The 21,434-nt window shown below is 52.7% G+C and overlaps 1 protein-coding gene across 6 annotated transcripts in view; it reads left to right on the top strand.

Moving 5' to 3' along the window:
- ARHGAP26 (Rho GTPase activating protein 26) overlaps nt 1-21,434 on the top strand; it is a 183,526-nt gene that overhangs the window by 86,431 nt on the left and 75,661 nt on the right. For all 6 annotated transcript variants that reach the window (XM_064458239.1, XM_064458235.1, XM_064458236.1 and 3 more), the window contains 3 exons: nt 10,320-10,356; nt 17,844-17,909; nt 19,177-19,251. In XM_064458239.1, the coding sequence (XP_064314309.1) occupies nt 10,320-10,356; nt 17,844-17,909; nt 19,177-19,251 (178 nt within the window). The remainder of the gene's footprint in view (nt 1-10,319; nt 10,357-17,843; nt 17,910-19,176; nt 19,252-21,434) is intronic.

Raw genomic sequence — 21,434 nt, 5'->3', positions numbered from 1 at the left:
TGCCGTTTGGGGGTGTCGTGGTGTTGCACCTAATCATGCAGGGCTCTGGGCGTCGGGAGGCAGGTTTGGCTGTGACAGCAGGGTTGGAGAGGTGCTCTCTGTCTCCAAGGGCCGCAGCTGGCTCAGGGTGTGCTTCCATACACAGCTGGATCCACACCTGGGCAGCTGTGGGAGGTGGGGAGCCTGCCCGCCTCTTCATCGCTCCCTGCAACTACCTGAAAGGAGGCTGGAGTGAGGGGGGGGTTGGTCTCTCCTCCCATGTCGCAAGCGATAGAATGAGAGGAAACGGCCCCAAGCTGCATCAGGGGAGGTTTAGGCTGGAGATGAGGGAAAATGTCTTCCCTGCCAGAGCGGTCAGGCCCTGGCACAGGCTGCCCAGAGAGGTGGGGGAGGCACCAGCCCTGGGGGTATTTAAAAAACACGTAGACGTGGAACTTCAGGGCATGGTTTAGGAGGCCTGGAGGGGTTGAGAGTTGGGGGTTGGACTTGGTGATCCTGGAGGTCTTTTCCAACCTTAATGGTTCTATGATTCATCCTTGACTGTTCTTTCTCTGTTTATCTATTGCTGGACCAAAACGTTTGCGTGCCCATGCTGTGAGCCTGGTCTGGCTGCAGACTGTCAAGTAATAATAATACTAATGACTGGCTTGCTGGGTTAATTTTCATCTGGATCAGACTCCCTGTGCAGCTACAGAGGTGCTACCGCTGTCTTTCCTAGCAACAGTGGGAGAGTGTGGCTGTGAGCATGCGGAGGGCGAGATGGTTTCCTTCAGCTGCAGAATGGTGTTAGATAAACCAAAGCCAGCTGTGAAACCACAGTGTCATGCTGCTGCCCACGGAGCTGAGCCGGGACCTACGACCATCCGTGGGCATGCAGGCACGAGGACATGGGGCATTCAGCGTGCTTTGTGGCTCGCGTACCTGCCTGCGTGTACAAGGGCAAGTGAAACGGCTCGTCAGGAGCATCACCGTGACAGCAAGAGCAGCAAAACGATGCACAAAGTGTTCCTGGCAAGGGAAATGCTCGCCTGGGGAGTGCCATTTTTGAAGAGCAACTTCTGGGGCTCCCCGGGGCAAGCTGCCATCCGTCCACATGCATTGCCTTCTCTCCCCTCTTTCCTCCTGTGGCGTGGGAAAGCAAAGCAGAGGAGCCAGCTTCTCCGACGTCATTCCCAAGGGAAAGGTGCTCATGATCGGTGGGAGCAAGCGAGGGGAGGTCGGGAGGGCCGTAGGCTGCCTGTGTTCGTGAAGGTGGGCTTTGGCAATGACATGGAAAAGGCAGAAATGCAGTAACAGCCGCATGGAAAGAGAAGCGAGCGCTGCCATACCTGGCCAGAAGAAAGGGATAATCCACAGGCTGGCCTTTCTCAGAAGTCCCCGAAAGCGCTTGCGTCCGACAGCAGTTTGGGGCAGTGAGGAGGCAGCTCCTTTATAGTCTTTGCAGTCAGAGAACATGTGCCCCCCGTATATGCTAAAATTAGGCTTGAAAGTGCTGTTTTTTCACTTTGTTTTCCTTTTGAATTGCTGTGGAAATAATGGAGTATTTGGCATTAAAAATGGTATAACCAAATAATGCCTTATTATCTCTTAAACTGAATGTGCCCAACAATTCACTGAAGTTTTGCTCTCTTGAAACCACTTTGAGTTCCCCGAGATCTCCATGCAGAACCTGTTCGTTGTCTCATTTACAGTGCCTTCCCTACGGTTCATCAAAGGGATTTTTGTGTGCTGCCAAGGCTGTAAGTGAATGCAAGAGTTAGTCTCCTCTGGCCTTCTCTTAAGAGCACCTGAGCGCTGAGCAGCAGCATCCTGAAGGGATTTTTGTCCAGGCGTTGCAGGATAATTTTCATAAACCATTTCCTTAATGGTTGCAGCCTCTCAGGCCTCCAGCTCCACGCGCTGGGTTGGAAACATGTTCTCCAGGACTGATCTTGATGCGTTTCGGTTTCTGTTGTGCTCTGAAGGGGATGAGGACTTTAGGACTGCAGGGGACCGATCAGGTGCATCGTTGGTGTCCAAGTGAGAAGGACATTAAGAGAAAAGGCTTGTTCCAAGTGGATCTTCTGTTGTCCCTCTCACACAGGGCAATCGAACGGGTAGGAAAAGGGATGTGTAGGAGGCCCAGCATGTGGTTCCCGCTGCTGGGCTGAGGGAGTCCTCGTGCAGTGGCCGCTTTGCGGCTCCAGGGTGCCGCAGACACCACCCCGCCTCGCACCGTCTGAGTCAAGCTGCGTGGCTGGACTCCAGTCTGCATGCTGGTTTCACCCCATTTTCCCTCTTCCTTTATGGAAAGGTTGCCAAACACCCATGTAAAATGTCTGTGCTCCTTCTGCCCCGTCTTCACGACCTGTCCTTGGGTGGCTGGCAAGCCAGTACCAATTCTGGCTACCAATTCTGAGGGAATGTAATGATTTCTATTTATACTCTTTTGGCTTGTGGTTCTTCTGAGCTGGAAGTTGAAAAACTCGTTCATGGTTGTTTTGAGGATTTCTGAATATGAATCACAAGGAAATTGCATAACACTGCAACATTTCCTCCTATTGCTCAGGGCTTTACAAACACTGCGCTCCTCCAGGGAGGCCAAGGAAATCTGGCAGGACTGGCCCAGTTTGACAGTAGTTTTAGTCTAAATGGAAAGTCTGGGCTGAAGGGTAGGTCCCACCACTTGTAAAAGGAGCGTAAGGTGGAACCTTCCATGCCAGGGCATGGACCAGGTGATGGAAGGGGTGGGTTCCTTCTCGAATGGAGATCGCTCTGTGACCGCAACACAGGACCGCTGGCCCTGTTGTTGGTTAAGGCTTTTCTATAAATCGCCGCTACCTCCCACCTCTGAGAAGGGACGCAATTCTTTCCTCTAGATTTGGGCAGAATTTTGTGCCGATATTGGAACCTGACACGTTCTGGGAACTGTGCTGAACACCGTGCATCCTCCAAGGGATACGGCTTAGGTTGGGTCGTTTTAAATTTAAATTTTAAATTTAAAAGCGCTTTGAATATGAAATGTAGTGTATTCATATAAAGGATGGGCGCACACATGCAAATGCCGTATGAAAGCGTGGTTTATTTATTGTGGAGGTTAATAAACATCGTGGCCAGCCAGTGTGAGGCCTGAAACGAGGAAATAAACATAAAATTACTCACCTTTTCTTAGTTCCTCTTTCAAACCCCCAGCTACTTCCTTTTTCCCTTTCTTTTCCCACAGCCCAGTTTCACCCCAAACAACCCACCTACCTGTTTGCTCTTTGCTTACGTGTGCAGTTCGTTTAGGATCAGGTTGGAAAACTGATGGATCGGATTCTTCTTGGTTTACCTGTGTGCAAGCAGGAGATGGCACCAGGCCGTGAATGGCGGCTGTACAAGTACTTCAGGCTACAGATGGTGGCTGTTGGAGGATTTTTGATTATGAAAGTCCACGGCTTATATTTTTGTTACCTGCGGCTCCAGCGTAGGTATTTAGATGTAGTGGTGACGGATTTGGAGTCTGAGGGGGGGGACTGGAGCGGGTACACTGGTCTGCATTACTTCTTCTGCCCGTAGCTTGGTCCACGTGATGTTGGAGGCGTGAATCGAGCAGAAGGCAGTCAGCTGCGGACACCTGCGGTGGGGTGTAAAGCAGGTTCCCCTCCGGCTCGTCCCACCGGCAGCGAGGGAGCGGGGCGGTTTGGCGTTGTTTCCTGGGCCGCCGGTTCTAGCTAGCTCACCCTTGAACGTCGGAGGCCTCTTAATGGTCTCTGTGAAACTTTCCTCTGCAAAACGTAGTGTGCGTTTGGTGAAATATTTCAACAGGAAGAATTAACGTGTTCTTTGAGAAATTGTTTTAAATATCGAGTCGATAATTGAGCATAGGGCAAGCGTTCTGGGGGGATTTTAACTCTGTGGGAAAATTTCAAAATAATCATAAATTGCAATTTCTGTTGTGCTCTTACAAAATTTATGCTTACAGGTGAATCTCAATTTTTTGCTAATAGGTCACAAAGGCCTTGTTTAAGCCTCCAACTAACAGTGATTCTGCAGTAATCAAGCAGCAGTAGCTTCCGCTAAAAAAAAGGTAGATCTGGTTTTGTTCAGGATATTTGACCACCTACAGTATGAATTCAGAAAACTAAATCGAAGGCGTCAAGTCCTGCAAATTTTGTGTTCAGTTAGTGTATTTTTTTTTCTATTAACATCACTTCTGAAACTTCCTAGTAAAGATACGTTGGCTCTGCAGATACAGACAAATGGGCATAATTAGGGAGAGGATGATATTAAAAAGGTTGCGGTGCTGCAGGGTAGGGATTTGTTTCCGAGTTAGTCACTAGCCCCAGTTTTGTGAGTTTATAACTGAGCCTGTTCCCACAGGTGGTACGTGGGACACGGGCCCGTCGCGCCTCTCAGCAAATGCTTTCTTCTCTCAAACTTCCTACCCTTTATCAGTGACTAATACTGAAAATTGAAAGAAGCTGTCTGGGTTTAGGTCTGTTTTCTCCAGAGCGTGTTAACAACAGGAAAATGGCACGTGTGCGTTTACAAGTACACGTATGTTATGGTATTTGATCATCTGGCTCCGTCCTGGGCGACGCACGTGTCCGCAGAACCGCCTGTTCTCAGCAAACCTCTCGCTGTCACCCTGCGAGGTGTAACCGCGCCGACCCTTCGCGCGTAGGCGCCGGAGCCCCGTGTCTCGGCGCTGCGTCTCGCGTGGCGAGGCAGCCTGCAGCAAACCTTTGCGCAGGAATTGTGCACAGACACGCAAGAGGGAGGATTTGGGGAGGGGGCAAAAGATATACCTGCCTTTCTCTTCAAATATAGGACTTGAGAGTTGTTTGGAAGGGGTCTTAAAAGGCCGTGCGCTCCCAGGCGGGCGCCCATCTCTGCCAGCGCTTCTCCTGGGACAGACGGGGCCGCAGCCGCGAGTCTCGGCGCTGTGCATCTGCCTGGGCACGCCAGTGCCCTGCGTCCTGAGCCTCTGTGCAGCCCGTGCCCCCGGTGATGCCCACCCGTGTGCTGCAAGCAGCGAGCCTGGGGCAGGGCAGAGCGCCTTGCTGCGGGGATCTCGCGACTCTTTCAGGGTTGTTTTGTCATTTGCTGTACAAATCCTATGGGGAAATATTTCAGTCCTTTACACAAGCGAGGTGTTTCCCCCCTCTGCGTGCTCACTGTCCCTTTGGTCCTCTGCCCCGTGCAGCCGGTGCGGGTGGGCAGCCCTGAGCCTGGGGGAGGCTCCTGCAGCCAAAGGCTTTGCGTGGTTGGCAGGCAGTGGTGGGACGGCTGCCTGTGCTGGCTCCAAACGTGGCGAGGGAGAAACGGCCGCGGTCACCGTGCTGGCTGCGTCTGCAGAGCGGTGCTTCTGCCCGAGGACTGTGGGCAGCGGTGGGCTCGGGTGGAGCTGGGAGGTCAGGGGTGGCCTCGCAGCCTCTGCTGGAAGAGCAGCTCTGTACGGAGAACTTTGAAGATCTTTGTTGTCCAAACACAGATCTGGCAAACCAGTAGCTATGGGGCTGGCTGGAGGTCTCCCCAGCCGAGCTGGGTTTTTCTCTGTGCTGAGCTCTTCTGTTCTGGGCTGGGTCGCTGAGCTGGTTCGCCAGTATCGGGAGGCTCAGGGAGCACGCTCTGCATCGGGAGCACCAGGGAGCGTAGGCCTCCGTTGCCTCCGTCCCTTGGCAGAAGTGATTGGATTTATAATTTTCTGCAGTGCTGTAAAGGTGAATTGACAGTGTAACGGCGTGGTGGAGTTATAAGGAGGATGGTGCAGGGAAAACATGTTATAGAATAGTAGAATAGTTTGGGTTGGAAGGGACCTTTAGAGGCCATCTAGTCCAACCCTCCTGCAGGGAGCAGGGACATCTTTACTTAGATCAGATTGCTCAGAGCCCCGTCCAACCTGACCTGGGATGTTTCCAGGGATGGGGCCTCCACAACCTCTCTGGGCAGCCCATTCCAGTGCTTCACCACCCTCACTTTAAAATTTTTTTTCCTTATATCCAGTCTAAATCTCCCCTCCTTTACTTTAAAACCATCACCCCTTGTCCTGTCACAACAGGCCTTGCTAAAGAGGTCACCCCCATCCTTCCTACAGCCCCCCTTTAAGCACTGGGAGGCCGCAATAAGGTCTCCCCGCAGCCTTCTCTTCCCCAGGCTGAACAACCCCAGCTCTCCCAGCCCGGCGTTGCAGCAGAGGGGCTCCAGCCCTCGGAGCATTTCTGTGCCCCCCCTGGCCCCGCTCCAACAGCCCCATGTCCTTCCCGTGCTGAGGAGCCCCGAGCTGGAGGCGGCGCTGCAGGGGGGTCTCACAGAGCAGGGCAGGGGGGCAGGACCCCCTCCCCTAATCTGCTGCCCGCGCTGCTGGGGATGCAGCCCAGGGCACGGCTGGCTTCTGGGCTGTGAGTGCACATTGCCTGCTCGTGCCCAGCCTTTCACCCACCAGTACCCCCAGGTCCTTCTCGGCAGGGCTGCTCCCCATCCCTCCATCCCATAGGGATACCAGGGGTTGTGCCGACCCAGGTGCAGGACCCTGCTCTTGGCCTTGTTGAACCTCATGAGGGTCTCCCAGGCCCACCTCTCCAGCTTGTCTGGGTCCCTCTGGATGACATCCCGTCCTTCTGGCGGGTCAGCTGCCCCGCTCAGCTTGGTGTCATCTGCAGACTTGCTGAGGGTGCACAGAAGTCCAGACAGATGACATCCATAGCTCTTCTCTTGTCCACTGATGCAGTCACTCCATCACAGAGAGCCACTAGGTTGGTCAGGCAAGACTTGCCCTTAGTGAAGCCATGCTGGCTGTCTCGAATCACCTCCCTGTCTGATATATGCTCCTGTCTGAACAGTCTGTGACTTTATTTTTGTCAGTAATCGATGGAGACTTGGGTATGAGGAATAGTAAGAACCTCTTTAAAATTCAGCACCTTTTCGCAGGGAAGAAGGTTGGTCCATCAGCTGACTTGGGCATGAAGCTTAATCTTAAAATGCATCCTTGTGCTTTAAGGGCTGCATATATTCAAGGCTACTTTGGAAACAGTGGAGTATTAATATCCGTAAAGCCAAGCTGGGCAGGAATGACCTTCGCCGTGCCAAGACCCCGAGGGGTCTCTGTGGGCTGGGCCAGCCCAGTCTGGCTGCACTGAGGGCACGCTTTTGACAGCGGGGCAGATGATGGCCCTTAGGGCGCTGGAGGAGCTTTGCTCTTGGACCTCTTACGCAGCAGTAAGGCTTGAGGCGGTATAGGAAAGGGATTTATTTTTAAAAGTACTCTTTTTCTTGGAAAAGGAAATGATATTATGGAATTGGGGCTTGGTTAAAACCTTGGTCTTACAGAGTGGTGTTAATGGATTAACACACTGACGCTGGATAAAAGGTTTGTCCTTAATAAGATGGATGTAGGCTGCCAGTATCTCCTTGTTTTACGGTTGCATAGTTGACCTCTGTGTGAAATTTCCTTTTCACTGTGTGCATACTTTGCAATTAATGGCATAAGCATATTGTGTTTCCTTGTCTGTCCTTTTCCCTTTTTTTTAAAGAAGAGTCTCTGATGATTAACAACCTCTCCATTGTTTCAAGAGCAAATATGCAGGCAGACACGTTTTTCCCTGTGGCTGATGTGCTGTGCACCATAGCTTGAGCTGCATGGCTGGTCCTCTAGGCCTGGGTGGCAGAGGAGACCACTGGGAGGAGGACAGCAGAGAGCGGATCTGTGCCAGGAAGCATGTCAGGTGCCAGGGCGAGTGGCTGAGAGCTGGATAACCCAGAAGAATTGGGAGATACTTTGGTGTCCCAAGCACAGGAGCTGGTGTGCGCTGGGCAAGGGCAGTGGCCAGGCTGGGGCTGCAGCCCCGGGCGAAGCGGGTGCTGACTGGGTGCACCTCTTGGGTAGTAACCCAGCTGTAACTGGAAAGCAAGGCTGTAAGAGCCGAGTCACCCTTTCATTGTGTATAGCATTAACCTATATCTGGGGTGAGCCAGGGTGGGGCGGAGGGCTTGAATTCTGCGTGGCATCCCGAGGAAGGGCCCTGCATCTGTGGGCCTTTCAACACGAGTTACCTCAAGCTGTCTCTCTGGTGCCTTCGCGAGTCCTCAATGCTGGTACTGAAGTTGGAGAGCAAAACTTCTTTAGGGAAGCTGACTCCATGGCCAGGGCTGCTAGGTAGCACCACTGGTGCAGGAGCCCGCTGCTGGTTTCCTTCCCTCTTTTCACTTGTTTTATTTTCTTGATATAAACGCTATTCCTGGGGGAAAACTCACTCGCTGAATACAGCTGGTTTTGCTGCTGAATCATCCCCCAGTTTCCAGATGTGGGATGAGGGATTTACTCCTGCAGACAAAAATCTCTGCTTTTTCTCGTGTTGCGTAGCTCGGTGCCCTGGGAGGGGGAGAGGGAAGGTGCTCCTTGGGAAATGTTCCAGAAGGAGTGGGAATTAGTGCTGAGGGGCCAGTCTTTGCCCAACCCCCCAGTCTGGTGCTTCCCTGAACGTGTCCTGGGTGGCGGAGCTCAGGAAAGCCGTCCTGCTGTCCTCCGGCAGGTGCCAGCACAGCTGGCTGTGGGCTTGCGGTGGATGGCATCAAGGGACGGGTCTCCCTCTGTTAAAGATAAACCTGCAGGAGGCAAATAAACGGGCTTGTTTAATTGTTTGATGCTGACTAAGTTCCCTCATTCAGCTCACTGCCCTGAGCGGCACGTGCAGCCGGCAGGCAGGGCGAGAGCTGCTCGCGTCTGCTTTGCTGGCTCTCCGCGAGGCTGGCGCCACGGCCGATAGCCAGGACGGCACAGAATAGCCTGTGTTTTGATCATCTCCAAGGAAGTCATCTGTTTACGTGGCCTAACGGTGATGTGTGACACGCAGCCTTTCTGGGGGGTTTTTTGGTATGGGCAGTGGGGTTATTGGGCTGGTGTTGGGGCGCCCGGGGTGAGCACGGGGCCGAGGTCTGCTGTGGTCAGCAGTGTGCGTGCCTGGCTGCCGCTGGCACCGATCCTCTGAGGACATCGTACTGTCAGCTTTCCGGCCTCGTGCTTCTGCCTGAGCTCTTGGGGGAAACCCCAAAGGCAGGGAGCCCGCTGGCGGCACGCAGGCCCTCGCAGCTGAGGGCACCTTCCGTATCTCTGTCCTCAGTGTTAATATCGTTAATTGGGAGCCTGCACTGGGAAGGGTCGAGAAACGCTTGCCTGCCTGATGGCAGATCAGAGCCTCTCCTCCTCCCCGCTCCCCTCGGACGTGTCGGCTGTTGCTGCCTTGTGTGTTGCTATCAACATCGCCTTTGGAAACTTTCCTTCCCCACTTGCTATTTCTGGAGGTAGCATGTGATTAAATCAGTTCCCCATGCTTCGCTCCCGGTGGAAGGGGGCTCCCAGCTTTGTTCCCCGCAGAGGAAGGGTGTGCACGCTGCCGGCTTTGTTTAACAGCCTACACAGGCCTTTTTTCCTGCCTGAATGGATGCTGCCACGCTCACTCGGCTCCAGCCTGTGCTGCTGATGGAGCACTGGTGTGTGTGTTTCTGCTGGGGCTCTGGGTTGACAAAGGGTTATTTCAAAACATTTTACTCTGTTGAGCTAGAGAAATACAACCTGCCTGAAGGCTGATCTTCTCACAGCCGCAGTTTTTGTTATGCTAGGCTTTGAAAACATCCTCAGCCTGGGATTTAAAACCTTCTGCCATTGTTTTTCCCCTTCTTATTGTACCCACTGGAACATGAAAGCAGCCAGGCTGCAGCAGTGATCGGGGCAGGCGGCAGAGCACTGGTGTTTGACGACAGGAGAGTCTTGGGTTGAAGCCACAGTGTTGGCTCAGAGGGCGGCTCTGTCGCGGGCAGTGCTGGGTGCGTTGCCTCATCCTCCTGCGTTTCAGGTCCTCTCTAAATTAATGACATTTCGTTGCCGCTCTTACTCTTTGCCGGACTCGTTCGTTCAGGCTGTAAGTACTTGTGAGCGAGGGTGGCTTCCTACTCCTTGCCTGAGCTGCACCTACCAGATGTTACTGTAGTGCCAGGAAGATGTAAAGGGAATCGTCCACTTTGCTCTGTCCATTATGTGCAACTTGGAGAAGAGCACAGAGAGGAGTGCCCGCCTTTGCTTTGTTTAAAAGCCCCTTTAGTTTCTGTTTTAACCTAGTCCATCCCATTTGCATTCTCTTGTTTTAAGAACTGTCCTAGTTGTTATTTTAATACAACTCCACGCCTGTGGTGACTGTTTTGAATGTAGAAGGCTGTGGTGGTCCTCGGGGACCGTGATGCTGGGGTGGGTGAAGGCAGATCCTCCTGACAGCCGTCACCAGTCGGGGTGATCCCAGACATGTCACCAGTCCCTTCCCATGTGGAGCCCAGGTCTTCATAAGACTTTCTTTTGTGTTTTCCAGGTCTACAACTCGAACAAGGACAACCAGAGTGAAGGCAGTAAGTATTTCGTTTCAAGCCAGACCCCTGTGAAGGTGGCTGTGCTGTGTGGTGTGTGGGCTTTGGCGGGTCAGCAGGAGAGGCTGAGCTGCTGGCGGTGGGGACACCGGGCTGTGCTGTGCTCCCCTGGGCCAGGGGTGTGGGGTGATGGGGCTCGGCATGGGGACCGCAGGGTGGCCCTGGGGAGGAGCTGGCGCCGGTGCCCAGCAGGGAGCTGGTGCAGAAGCTTGGTGGTGGGACCTGGGGCCATGGAGAGCAGTGCTGAGCCATTCCCTGGTCACTTCGGGGTGCGTCCCCTCCTGCCCACCCTGCACCCTTGTGTCCGTGGGCTGCAGCAGCAGTGCGGGGGTGCTGGCGTGCCTCGGGACGGGGTCTCTTTGCTTATCAAAGCCCATGAGTGCAGGTGGTATCTTGGACCAACCAGCTCTCCTTTCTGAACCAGAGTGTGGAGGATGAATGTGCCTTTTCTAAAGGGGAGCTGGAGCAAAAACATAAAGAGCAGGGAGGTCCTGCCTAATCAGGATTATCAACAAGAGCTCCTAAAAAAAAAAAAAAAAGAAAACAAACTGGTTTTATTGTAGTTCAGGCAATCAAAGACTTGAGTCAAGAAAGCACTTGTGTTTCTTCCTAGAAGAGCGGTTGCACCTGGTCCTGGCTCTTATGTCCTGTGTTTCAAAACCCTTAATTGAGCCATTTCCCAGTAGGTTTGAATTGCCATAATCGAAATACTCAAAACTCTGATCCCTTCCCTCCTTCCCCCAAAGTCATCGGTCATGCGGGAGCCCAGCCCGAGTTGAGCATTAGTTAATAGTTCATTTTTATGCTGCCTCCGGTAGGGCATTTTTGCCTTGAGTAGAAGCATTTTTCTCATAATAGTAGGTACAATTTGCAGATAATGTTCCTCGCACCCATTTTCAGCCCTTGCACAAAACAGTCTCTTCCTCCTCTCTGCTTTCTCCGATGTGGCTTCTTCCTTCCCTGTTGGTCCCCAGTGTCGTCAGCTGCACATCTGCCTCATCCCCTCCGTGCTCCTCTTGGCTTAATGCGACCCAGATAATCCTCACAGAATTAAATGCTGTGCTTCACACTTGCGAAGAACGGTATGGCTAATGCCCCAGCTGGGTATGAAGCCTGCATAGAACAACTCCATCTTTTCTGTGTTGTACAGGGGGGCAAAATGAGTTTTTTTTGAGGCACAGGCAACAGGACTTGCTCAGCTCCGTCCTAGCCTGGTCATGAACCATCACTGCTTTGTGGTCCCGGCACACAACCTGTGGCTCTGCCAGGACAGCGCGTGGTGATCTGGCTCAAGAAACGTGTTAAAATAACCATTTTCTAAACTTTGTTGTGGGGTGATGCAAAAGCAGGGAAAACGTTAGGGATGGGGGTGGGAGGAAGGGTTGGTGAAGCAACTGGTGAAGTAATTACCGCTTCTGAAAGAAGCGCTTGTCAAGCCGTGACCTTCCCATCTTACGTGCTGTCAGCCAGAGATCCCCCTGGGGCTGTGACTTACGCTGGAGTCATCCTGCAAAGGAATGGCGGCTCTTTTAGAGACGGTAAGAGCTCAAGTCAGGTGTGTCCATGACTTTCCCAGGGTTATTTGTATTATCTAATCCCAGACTTCAGCTGCCAAGCTTGCAACGGATCCCAGGTTGTGGGTTCTAAATGCCTCTCTAGGGTTTCCTTGGGGAAGGGCTGTCGGGGCGGTGGTGCTCCACCCGGGCTCTTCGCTGCCAGGCTGTTTTGCCCCCTGAGCCCGGGCTCCAGCCCATGGTTAGTTGTGCTCAGCCTCATCGAGGGCCCGCGTTAGCAGAGGTGTGGGCAGGACCAGGCTGGCCTGCAGGCAGCGCAGCATGGAGCTGCCTGCTGTGGCCGCTGCTGGCATATAAATAGATTATTTTCCTGGGCTTAATCTGAGATGGGTGTACGTGTCGGAGGGGAATGTCTCACTCTGCCGGGCGCTGAGCTGGCGGGGTGATGCTCGGCCAGGAGGGTGGGCTGTGGCCCCGCGGCGCGGCCCGGCTGCCGAGCGGTTCTGCTGACCGCTGCTGCTCGATGGCCACGGCGCGTGGGTGCGTTGCCTGGCCAGACGCTAGGCGGATCCCCAGCGGGATGCCCGTGTGGGGTGTGCTGGAGGCTGGTGGCTTTGAGGAGAAAGCTGGTTTGTCCCCAGGCTTGGCGGCAGCTCCCGCGGTTGCCTCCTGTGTCGGTTCCCAGCCCGGGCCTGCACCGCTTTGGAAAGTTGTTTGTCTGTAGTGCTGGTAGCGACTGCAGCCCACGCTTCGGTCGTGCCTGTCCGAAGCAGCTCAGCGTTTGGCAAAGCGTAGCGAGACTTTGACGGAGACACCGATGCCAAGTTTTTCCCTGCGCGTCTTCACCAGACGCGTACGAAGCTGGGGTTTAATCAGCCGAGGAGGCTTTGGCAAAGTCTCCTTATCTTTTAGCGCCTCTTCCATTTTGATGGTCCGTCTTAAAAATGAGAGCAGTCCTCCTTTTCTGCGGTGTAGACCCTCCTCCCCCCACTTTGGGGAGCGCGCTGGGACCCTCGGCTGAAGGCTGCTTACGTAGCAGCGCTCCTGAGCCGTCCGCTGGCAGTTATTTTCACATATGCCTCTGACTGGGGCTGCCGCTGGTATGTTCAGACATCTGACTCTGCTTCAGCCCTCATTAAAACCATGTCTGTAGTGAACCGCTTGCCTCACCAGCTACCCTTAAAATTGATTCGGAGGCTGGCTTTTTGCCACGCAGCCCTTGATGCAGGAGCTTGCTATAAGGACTTGAAATGAGTGCCGTGACTGAGCGGAGTCCGGATGCAATTCCTGACCCTTGAAAACCTCTATGGCTCTGCTTCCTGCCCGTACTGAGGTTAGTCTGAGAGAGACTCGCGGTGCTGTACTGAGGTCTGCTTTTTGGTCACTATGTAATTTTGCAGAGCTTTTGGGTTTTACATCCTGCTGTGTGGCCAGATGGTCATTGGCCTACAGGGTGATTTGTCTTAATCTTCTTGGGGAGCTGGGAGGAAGCAGTGCCGAGCGGTGGGGGTGAGCGGGTGTCAGTGAACGGCTGGAGCCAGAGGAATTTAGAGGCACTAGTTCGCAAACCAGGAGAACTTGCCCTGCTCTGTAGAAACAAATCCTCCGGGCCATTTGTGCGTATAGCATGGAAAAGCACAGAACAACTCCTTTCCTTTCCCCTCTCCACCATTTCCCTTTCCTTTTTCTGTATCCACTCAGTTCCCTGTTAGTTCAGGACCCCATCAAAAGCTGCCTTTATTTTCATAAACTCTTCATGGACCCTTGATTGCCCCATCTGCTGGCGCGCTTGTCCGGCTTGCCTGGCTCTCCCCAGCAATCTTCATTTCCCAATCTTGGCCCCTCACCAATAGTTTGAGACTTGTCATAAGGCTTGAAACTGAATCTCTCTATGGTCCCTGCTTCTTGGTTTCTCCCTTTCTCTGTGGCTCTTAGTTCTGTAAAGCCTTCAAAAGAGTTCGTAGCAATAATCATCGTGGCACTTCATTACACGGCACAGCAACGTCTCGTGGGGCGTGCGGAAGAGCTTGCTTTGACCTTGCATTGCCATGACCGATGTGCACACAGCCGGAGTCAGCAAGGTTGCCTGAGGCTGAACAGAGCTGATTCAGTCTTCTTGCCCCTTACCGATGCTCTGATATGCCATATCGGTGTAAAGTAAAGGAATTAATGGATTAAGTAGAAATAATCTGCTAGGCAAAAATAGAATAGGATGAGACCAGCTTAGTAGCACTAGAAATATGATGCTACGTGAAGGCCAGATAAGTCTGTGTGTGCGTGCAACCACCGTAATACAAGCAATGTGTATCACCGTTGCTGATGTGGAATATTTCTCTGCTAGGATACAGTATACCGCATCTCAGTTGTGCACTGAGATGCTGCTCTTGGGTGAAGAGCCCGTGACTTGTATCTTGGCCTGGAGCCGTGTTTCACATCTTTCCACAGGGGAGTGGGAGCCTCAAGGGAGGCAGGGCTGTAGGCCCTGCGCCTGCAACACATCTGAATGCGTGAACAGAGGAAAATCCTGCCTCTGATAATAACAGGGAGTGGTTTTACAAACCCTTTTATGACTGAGAGGCTGTTTTAAATGTATAGGATGGGGATTAGGGGTGCCTGTTGTGAAGAGCGGAGAAGCATCTTGGCCCCGCTTTTCTGTGGCAGCCCCGAGCATTTGCTCTTCCCCAGTGACCCCAGCTGATGGCAAGAGGCAGCTCCATGACGATATAAATCCATCGGAGCGTGGGCTGTGGGTCCTGCCCCTCCGGTACACGCGTTCCTGCCTCTGCCCTGCTGCAGCGGCAGCTCGCACGGGGGTCAGCGGCTGAAGGCTTGCGTTCGGTCGGGGTTGTTGCCAGGCTGACTCACTGGGTAAATGACTGAGGTAAAGAGAAGCTGCTTCTGTGAGAGGGCAAACCAAGCTTTTACAATGCTCATTAAAAGTTAAATTTAAGGGTGACTAAAGGCACTTTGGATATTTAATTAGATATTATTTCTGGATGCAACTACTGCAAATAAATCCCCGACCTTCCCTCATCCAGAGCTCAGCAATGAGTGGAAGAGCTTATTCATCTACTTGGGAGGATTATGCTTGGTCACTTCCATCCGGAAGGACCGCTCCTGTTTCTTACCTCTGCTATTGCCGAGCGCTGCAGAAGCTGCGGCCCTAACCTCTCGCTCAGCGGTGGAGTGGTGGGCTCTGCAGGGGGAGGGCATGCCTTTGTAGGTGTCTTCTGCTCAAGTGCAACCATGCGAGGGACGGAGGGAAAACTGCTGGTTTATGGAATGGGTTGGCTCTTAAGGTGCGTGGCAGAGAGCCTGAAGTGGTGATCCGTGTTGGCTGGCCAGCACCGTGCAGGGGTACCAAACGGTCTGGGTTAGGGCCAGTACTAAGCCAAGGCTCATAAGGCCTGCTGAACCAGATTTGCCTGTACAAAAGGATTTCTGTGCCGTGGTTTCTTGCTTCTCGGGTATCCTTGTGCTTGTGTTTATCAGTGATTGGTGTGGTAAGCTGTGCCCCACTGATTGATGGCACATTGATTTTATGCTGCATCCGTGGTTGGGAGCGGTGCTGGAGAGCCCTCCAGGTGCCTAGCAAAGAGCCCTCGAGCGTCTGGGTATTTGCACATCCTATGGCACAGGCATCCTGCAACTTGTGTGCTTATGTTGGCTCCGCACTTCGGTGTGCTTGCCCAGAAAAATATAATAGAGCTGTTTTACTGTTTCAGGTTCTTGTGCCATTCATCACACAAGAAACACCACCAGCAGAGAACTCAAAACAAGTGATTAGTAAGGGACTGTGCCATGCAAGCCATAGGCAAACAGTGAGCTGGCAGCTTATCGTGCGCCAGCAGTGAATCTGTGTTTAAATAAGTGATGTGAACAGGGGGCATGCAAAGGGATAAAATTGAAAGTGCCTTGCTGCGAGGACACTGCTAGTCCTGGGCTCTGATCCCTTCCTGCTGCGCTCTCGATAAGATGCAGTTTTCTGTCCCTTGCAATTCAGCATTTCCTTAAGCCTGTGCAGACGTAAAGTCATCGGCTTTTAAGCTAACGCTACGCCTTTTCTGCCTTCCGGAGTTGAACATCTTACACCATGCGGCCATGCTGTACGCAGCCGTGCTGCGCGACCCGCTGTCAGGCGCTGCCGGGAAAACCCCTCCCGTGCGGCCGCCGGGGAGCGGAGCGGGTCGGTGGCTCCACCCCGGTCCCTGGTGATGCTCCCTCCGTCCGCTGGGTCCGTGCTGAGGCGGGGTGGCGGCGGGGGCAGATGCATCCCCGCCAGCTCGAGGGCCGGCGGGGCGAGAGGCCGGCAGCCGAGGTTTGGCTGGAGGCGGCAGGAGGGAGGCGGGCGGGCTGCGTGCCCTGCCTCCCGCGGCCTCTGCCCGGGATGCTCATCGCAGCCCTGGAGCCGGCGTGACTTTGCACACCCTTCTCTGTGGGGCTTCTGCCATCTGAAAGGTTTCCCAAACCTTTATACAGGGAGGAAGTAATTTTCCTTAACAAATAGCTGTCTGCAAGCAGTGTTTTCCACGCAACGGTGGAAAGCTGACTAAGGGATGAATTCTTCCAGCAGGTATTTGGATCTGCCTATTAGTAATTCCTTGACGCTAACTCGTGCCATTGCAGGTTTTCACATTTAATTTTTACATTCCATTAACTCGAATGTTTTAGATATTACTCTCAGGCAGAGTCAGCTGCCTTCAGGACATCGTAATTTGCACTAAATAAATATTTCATTTGTGCTAATAAAAGAAGGGGCTGTTCTTGAGCTGTGCGTGTCTGCGTAGAGTGAGGGTAAATGGGATGTAATCGATAGTGTTCCTGAGACAATATTGTTTAGCCGGGCTTTTGCATGGCCGGGGGCGAAGGAGTGCCTGCCTCGAGTGGGGTGCAGGCAGGGTGCAGGCACTGGTGGGGGGCCGGGGCTGGTGCTGGCTGGCTCCCCAGGGACAGCTCCCCTCCCGCTGGGCACAGGAGACGCTTCAGACAGCGATTTGACCTGAAATTTGTTCCCATCTTCCAGCCCCTATTGCTCTTGCGCTGCCACATGCCATGAGCTCTCTCCTCTCCTTTTCGTGTTAGGTTTTTCCCTCTGCGCTTTCACCTTTCTTTTTTTTTCTTGACTCCATTTTCCTTCACAGAAAGCTGTTGCTGCTCACAGTTACCTCCTGCTTCGCTCTTCCATTTGCTTCTTTCCCAGTTCTCCTCTACTGTCATTTTTTTAAAATCTCTGACTTGTCATATCGCTTGTCCTTGAAAAAACCTGCATCTGCACAAATGCACCTCAAAAGCCCCAAGAAGAAATCCGAGGCACTGAAGGCTCCTGCCCACCTGCTCCAGGCGAAGCCTGGGAGGTCAGTCCTGGCTACGCAGGCGGTCCCCGCTGTGGGGTGATGGAGCTGGCCTGGAGATGAAGCCTTAGTGCATAGATGGCTTGGTTAGCTGGGTGGAGAGTGAAAGGGTTTATAGGAATTAGCTGGGACCTGTCAAGCAAGCTGCCTCATGTGCCATTTTCAAGGTTTTGTTGTGTGAAAAATATATATGGTTCCTTTTTTTCCCCCAAGCAACCTGTTGTCAAAGACAAAGGTATCTTCGGGTTATCTCACCTTTATCCTAAATTAATATTTTGACCAACTGCAGGCATAAATCTCTGACATAGCCCAGGGCTCTGCTGCTTGGCAGGCGTGGGAGGTGCCGGTTCAGAGGGATGCGGAGGCTGAAATGATGGATTAGCGATCTGCACTTGCCTGGGTTACACCCGGTACAAGCTACCGTACTCGTGCCTTTCTGCTCTGAACACCTAATTTATCTCCTTCTCCTTCCTCCCCTCCCCGTTTGAGCAGTGGTACAGAATTGCTGTGAATGTCAGCGACGACTGCGGGATGAGCGCTCTGCTCAGCGTGAAGCCATCCCTCTGCTAGATGTTTATCCCTTCTCTCTTCTCTTCCCTTTCAGCTGCCCAGTTGGATGATATCGGCTTCAGCATTATCAAGAAATGCATACACGCTGTCGAAACAAGAGGTAGAGCAGTTCACCAGATGGTCTTGTTGTGGGGGACGGCCTCGCAGCTGTTTGTAGCGGAGCAATTGCTTACCTGCTCCTTTCATGGACAAAAATGATTCATTAACCCTCAGAGACCCACGTCAGATAAGCCCCGTAATACGCTCAGGCAGATGACTTTGCTGAGACATGCGTTCGCCCTGTGGCCGGGGTTAGCAGAGGTTAAGCAAACATCGGGGGCAGAGTGAGGAAACAAGGCACTGGACGTGCACGATGGGGGAAGGGGCCGAAGGTGGGGGCTTCATTGGAGCATCTCTTCGTGCGGTACCACTGCAAAGCACTTCCCCTCGAGTGGGATAACAGACAGACGTGCATTGCAGTCCTTCCCCTTCATCTCCTGCGAAGACTATTTGTATAGACATGGCCTATCTTGTTCGCATCTGAGCCCCTCAGTGAAACGTGGGTCTCATTGGCACGTGGTTTCTGACAGCGCTGGTGCCTGCGCGAACCTGAGTAGGTAAGAAGGAGCCCTCACAGGAGACTTTTGGCTGAGCAGTGCGCTGAGCTGGCAGTATTTCTGCCCGTGTTCTTTCACCGAGGTTGCCCATAGGCAACATAATACGCTGTGGGCTATTCAAATGTGATATTTTCCCCTGTAACACTTGGAGCAGTACAGGAACTGCTGTCGAGAGCAAAGGAACACCTGGGAGCAAATTAATTAAATAAATAAATAAAGGAAAAAAATGTGTAGATGAGCCCAAACAAGGCAAGTGCAGTTCTTGGGAACATTCAGAGAGCTCCAGCCGGGGAGGTGTTGCACACCCAGCCTGGGGTGCTTCGGTGGGAAGAGGCTTCTGTCACCACCTCCTTTGGCCGCTCTCTGCCCTAGCAAGTCGTTTGGTTCAAGGCCTCATTGTTCCCTGGGTGAAGAACATGCAAAAGGCTCAGACCTCAACCTGAAGAACTTGGCACGGTAAAATTTTTCCAAAACTGCCATTGTCTTGTTTGTAAAGTGCAGGTGCTTCACTGGGCGGCCCAAACTCCCTTGCTGACAGTGGTGTGGTGGAGAGTTGTCCTTGGCTCTTTTATTCCTGAGCTAATTGGGGATAATACTTCTAATCGATACGTGAAAGCCCTGACATCAAAACCAAATTTTATCTGCTTCTATAATTTGGTATGTAGTTGGTGAGAGGGTTTAATTATTTTTGCTATTAGAGAAGCCAAAGAAATGAAAGAAATGCTAGTAGCTCTTTTGACATTCTCCTAATAAGCTCTTTATTTTTCCTAGGGATCAATGAGCAAGGGCTCTACCGAATCGTTGGAGTAAACTCTAGAGTTCAAAAGCTGTTGAGTATATTAATGGGTAAGTATCTTGTATTTTGTTAAAGACAAGTAGATCGTGCTGCTTTGAAGCCTTGCCAGCCGCGAACGGAGGCTCTTGGGGTACCTAATTGTGGTGAATGTGCTCTTAGGGCCACATGCTGTTAGAGGCCGGGAGGTCCCGGGGCACCACTGGCAGGTTGCTAAGGTAGGACTCATGTAGGACATGGCTTTGAAAGGTCTTCTGGTACAGTCACTGGTGTCCTGCTCACATGCGCTATGAATTTTGGCAGCTTTCCCGAATGCAAACTAAAATCTTCAAAGAAATAGCTGAAAGCTTTGGTTTTTAATCTCATACTTGCCACGTTGTTCCCAGAATACTTTTTAATTATTTTCTCTTGTGTGATGCATGCTGCCTGTGGCTCTTCTTACCTTCCCCTCGGACCTTCTTGTGCCTGTTCTAACAGAGTCTTGCCCAGACCTTTCAAGCACGCGTTTCCCTCATGCCTGAGGCATCGGGTCCTGCGGTTCTGGGTGTTCGGGAGGAGAGAAGGTGTCTGGATGCCTGTCAAACATGGCAGAGCTTGGTGTTGACGTGGCTCCTTTGAGCACTGGCCACCCCGTGAAGCCACCCTGTAGCTGCCCAGCAGCCCTCAGAAACCTCTCCCCACCTCTGAGATTATAACGATGGCAAGAGAGAGGCTGTGGTGTTTGCTACAAGGGCCTTTGTGCTCTGCACCAACGAAACATGTGGGAGCAAACAGGTCTTGTGATTGTCAGTGAGTTGGTAGTTGTTCCTGGTGCAGGTCTGGGACCACTGCGGCTGGCTTTTCCTGGAGCGGTTCCTTGTCGGCGCTGTTGGGTTTCCATCACCCCATAGCCGTGCATAGCCCCATAGCCCTGTGTTGGGTCGTGCTTGTTGGTCTGTAGCCTGATTCCCAGCCCAGCTTCTCTGTCCGCTGTAGCCCAGGGCTTATCCTTGACTCAAAAAGTGACCTGTTCCCCTCTTTGGCCTTTTCCCTGCCTTCCCAGGCCTTGGCCCCTCCAGCAGAACCTCCGCTGCTCCCTGTGCCCTTGTCTGTGGTCCGGGCTGGCGCTGAGGTCAGCTCTGGCTGCGTCTTGACCGAACAGACCATTTCATCCGCTGAACTAGCAGGCGGCATTTCCATCCCCCAGCTGCAGCCCTGCGGCAGTCTGTCTGTCCAGACACGCATGAGGCACACATTTGAAGAACCGTTTTGAGAAAACACACTTGGGTTGGATCAGTGGCAGCCTGCCCTCTGCCAGTGCCGTCTAACGCTTCTCAGACTTGGCAAAACCACGAATGAAATAGGCGTAGTGATGGGGAAACAAATGCTTAACAATTTGTTAGAATGTGTTTGCCGCTCCTTGGAGGAAACGAGTGACACTTGTGGTCGTCGTCGTCTTTCTATTTGTTTATTACCATTCCTTTGCAACATGACTTCCTTTTCCTTGCCTTCACAAAATGCCAGTGCTCCTTTCTCTGTGTATTGCTCCTTGCAAAAAGTTTTAATCCGTTGTGTTTCACTTCTAACATCTTTCCTTCTCCTCTCCCAACTCCTCCTCCTCCTCCTCCCACCATTAAGAGGTTCACCGAGCAAAGCCCATGGTGGCTGTTACAGTTGTCAGCGTTAACCTGTGCAGAATTGATAATCCAGGAATAATTAGGAAACAGAAGGGTAAGGCTCTAAATCAGAGGCTGACGCAAGGGGACCTCTCTACACCAGTTTTGCTCTGGCATTTGGAAAGCTCGCTGCAGTCACAAGAGCTGGTGACTGACTCTTTTATTAGTAGAAGTTTGGCATAGGTTCTGGGGCATGTGAATATGTCCTGCTGGCCACCCAAGTACAGCAGATAAGCCAGAGCTGTCTCACGGCGCACGCATTTGCCACTATCGCGTTAGAGCATCGGCTAAAGAGCATTGCTGCCCGCCGATAAAAATAGGCTGGGGATTGGGTGCCCCACGGCGCGGCAGGTCTGACATGCCAGGCCCCCTGCTTATGCTTTTCATGCCGGTGCGCATCGACTCGCGAGCTAGCAGAGCGGCGGACGCCGTTTGCTTCTCGCAAGGGCAGTTTCAGGCCGCGTCGGTTCTGGGTCGAGGCGCTGGGGCTGTAACAGATGGCAAAACTCGCTTGGTTTAAGAGCTCACCGGAGCTGGGAGGGATTCAAAGATTTGGATGCCATCCAGCATCCATTATCTCT

The sequence above is a fragment of the Phalacrocorax carbo genome, chromosome 8, assembly GCF_963921805.1.
Source record: "Phalacrocorax carbo chromosome 8, bPhaCar2.1, whole genome shotgun sequence".
Lineage (NCBI taxonomy): Eukaryota > Metazoa > Chordata > Aves > Suliformes > Phalacrocoracidae > Phalacrocorax > Phalacrocorax carbo.
Note: the sequence above shows the minus strand (reverse complement) of the source record. Positions and strands in the feature narration are given on the sequence as shown.